The 3,477-nt window shown below is 40.8% G+C and overlaps 1 protein-coding gene across 1 annotated transcript; it reads left to right on the top strand.

The window, feature by feature from the left end:
* The first annotated feature begins 1,059 nt into the window (after positions 1–1,059).
* dio3a (iodothyronine deiodinase 3a) lies at positions 1,060–2,432 on the top strand. Its single transcript, XM_084045122.1, has one exon. The coding sequence runs from the start codon at positions 1,151–1,153 to the stop codon at positions 1,931–1,933; it is 783 nt and encodes a 260-aa protein (XP_083901248.1). The 5' UTR covers positions 1,060–1,150; the 3' UTR covers positions 1,934–2,432.
* Positions 2,433–3,477: the final 1,045 nt, after the last annotated feature.

Raw genomic sequence — 3,477 nt, 5'->3', positions numbered from 1 at the left:
TCTTCTAATGCATAATATTATTGAACCGGCTGAGGAGAGAAGCGATTTAAACACTTTTTTCAACTCGTTGGATGGATTTTATGGTGAGTTAAAATTTCAAACATCTGTGATCATTTCAGAATACCTTTACTTTTTGGATACGATGTGCAGAAAGGGGTAAGAAATATGTAAAGTGGAAAATGTGCGGACATTTTTCAACCATACGGCACCGCTCCACGTAGTAGGACCTCATCTCGGAGCTACATAGCGGAGGGAGAGGTACTAATTGGGGCTAAGTCATAGAGACAATTATACTTAAACTTGATAAAATAATTAGACTTAATACAAATATACTTAATACAAAGTAATACAAAGAAAGCCTACCCAGTTCTCCCCAGAGCCCCTTTAGTGCCGCCAGTTGGGCCTATTTGGCTCTATGTGTTGACATGCTAAAGAAAACTTGCAACTCAAATTATTATAAGTTTGTTTCAGGGAATTTATGTTTTAGACAATATTTGGTAGGCTATTATCAGTTGATTGGTATAATATAGGACTATGACGTTAACACTATAGTCTCCATCAAACTCCTGCAATCACCACTCTATATGGTTTTCTTGGTTTAAATACCCAGGTGTTTTCTCTATTCTGATATTGACCATTAAGTGAAACTCTCAAAACTTCAAGTTCATGTTTGGGTTGCAGCACAATATCGCAGTATAGGTATAGAGCCTGATATAAATCATTATAGGCTGCTGTCTTTTAGGCCCAGAGCATGCAGGTATCAACAAATTACGTAAACTAGCCTACATTGCATAAGAATTCCGGTAAGCAGTTACAACAAATATTATTAGGCCTACAGCATTATCTGAAGTGTTGGCTACATTCTCAAAGTTTAACTACTACTATGCTCATGGTGCGCCCTCTCCCCCCATTGGTTCTTTGGTAGTGGAGTTGACAGAAGGTAATCCCCACCATGTGAGGCCTCGGCCCCAGTGTGGAGGCGGGGTGTTATTCATTCAAATCTGCCGGTGCTATAAAAAGAGGGAAGTTTGCAAGTGGCCGAACTTGAGCCTGCAGGATCGTAGCGCAAGGACTGCAGACACACACAGCTAAAGCGCTGAAGTTTCACTGTGGCGCGCACGGCAATCTTGCTGGGGGTTAAAAAGTCACAATGAATACAGTCAAGGCTATTAAAAATGCAATAGTGTGTCTTGTCCTGCTGCCACGTTTCCTAATGGCAGCCGTAATGTTTTGGTTGCTTGACTTTTTATGCATAAGGAAAAGGGTCTTCTTCAGAATGAGGGAGCCAGAGGGAGATGCCATCATCGACCCCCCGTTGTGCATATCCGATTCCAACAGGATGTGCACCCTGGAGTCCCTCAGGGCCGTTTGGCACGGACACAAACTGGACTTTCTGAAAGCGGCGCACCTCGGACACGGCGCGCCCAACACCGAAGTGGTTCAGCTGGACCAGACGCCACGTCGGATCCTCGACTACGCGCAGGAACAGAGACCGCTCATCCTCAACTTCGGCAGTTGCACTTGACCGCCGTTCATGGCGCGCTTGAAGGCGTTCCAGGGTGTCGTGCAACAGCACGCAGACATAGCAGACTCTGTGGTCGTGTACATAGAGGAGGCGCACCCCTCGGACGGCTGGGTGAGCTCCGACGCGCCCTACCAGATCCCCACACACCAGTGTCTGGAGGACAGGCTGAGCGCGGCGCGGCTGATGCGCCTGGAGGTGCCCGAGTGCCTGGTGGTGGTCGACAGCATGGAGAACTCTTCCAACGCGGCGTACGGAGCTTATTTCGACAGACTTTATATCCTCCAAGACGGGAACATAGTTTATCAGGGAGGCAGAGGACCAGAGGGATATCGCATCTCTGAGCTCAAGGACTGGCTTGATCGATACAGGCAAATGGGAAAATCCAGCAATGTAGTTATTAGCGTATAGTATAGGTCCGATTTAGAGCTGTTATGAGAAATATGAATGCTGAAACTTTTCGGTATTAGGCTACAACCGGAGAAATAAATTAGAGGCACACTTATCTGTTTGTGTTTGTTAATTTATTTGTTTTTTTGCAATATGTTGCAGTTATGGTCCACATCGTCTGGTGGGCTGGCTACATCATTATTGGACATCTTCTGTATGCAACTCATCCGTTCATTGAGTTGTAAATAAGAGTATTTCTGTCTTTTCCACAAGTGTATTTCTCTTATCCTCGTATGGCTGTGTATAATAACTGATGAGAATCTTGTGTGTGTGTGCGTGCGCCTTTGGCATTACTATTATCGCCAGTATTGTTGTGAAGTTCGGTTTTTAAACGGATTCAAACCAGAAAGCCGATACTGATGTTGTCATACTGGAGATCGTGGTGAACGTGCTATATCTTTATAGGCTATATCTTTTGATTTGTAAATATTGTTCACTTTTATGGGTATATTTTCATATAATAAAGTGATTTGTTCTACTCGTGCATTGCATCCTTTCAAGTCACGTCACGTATAAGCGGTGTCCTATACGTTTTCCTATATTGAGCCAGCCAGATGAAGTCTATCTAGCCTAAATTATGGCCTATATGTTTGCAATATGGATATCACCTTAATGGCAAAGAAAAGGCAAAATAAGGACGTGTTAGAACTAACTCATGCTCATTTAGAACCAACGAATGATTCTATTCTAAATCTAAGTCTGTCTGTCTGTCTGTCTGTCTGTCTGTCTGTCTGTCTGTCTGTCTGTCTGTCTGTCAGACAGACAGACAGACAGACACATTCTTTTCACCAAGGAAACGGTGCAAAGAATCACAAAATTTCAAAATCTAGCGCTTTAGATCTTGTATTTGAATTGCCATAAAAATCATCCTCGGAACATTAAGGGTAAAGGAGAAATTAATATATATCTACTGTATAGCCTACAGGAGTCAGGGATTTTGATGATAATTTTGATGATAATTCACTGACACCTGAATTTAAACATTTATATCCACCAAATAAATCCAATAATTGTTAAAAAAAACTAAGTTGCATGACTTCTTTGAATCTATAAGTTTAAGTGTTAAGCTAAAATGAATAATAGACAAAATAGATTATGATTTGCTTATAGCTAATTAAATGCGTTGATAAGCGCCAGTGATTTCACTTGAGAGAATGCTTCTCAGCAGAAAAGGTTATTCTAACAAGAGGAATAACTCCATAAACAGTGTACTTTTTCATTAGTCCTTAAGGAGATGTCCATTATGGTCTTTATTTCAGATAGGCTGTGTAGATATGTAGTAATTAAATAAAAGTTGATTTCAAATCCTTTTCAGTTGATATAAGTTAAAAAACGAAACAAAGTTATACAGTATGATCATTTAAAGTCTTAGATGTGTGATCATAATATAGTCTATATGCATGTAAAATAAATGATATAAAGTATTTCTAAGTAAAAGAAAAGTATTTGGTTAATATTGCATCCTGATTTGCCACTACACTTGTCTAACCCTTTTACAATTTATA

This window comes from Gymnoscopelus microlampas (genome assembly GCF_963454915.1).
Source record: "Gymnoscopelus microlampas genome assembly, chromosome: 20".
NCBI classification, from domain to species: domain Eukaryota; kingdom Metazoa; phylum Chordata; class Actinopteri; order Myctophiformes; family Myctophidae; genus Gymnoscopelus; species Gymnoscopelus microlampas.
This window is presented reverse-complemented; position numbering and strand designations above follow the sequence as displayed.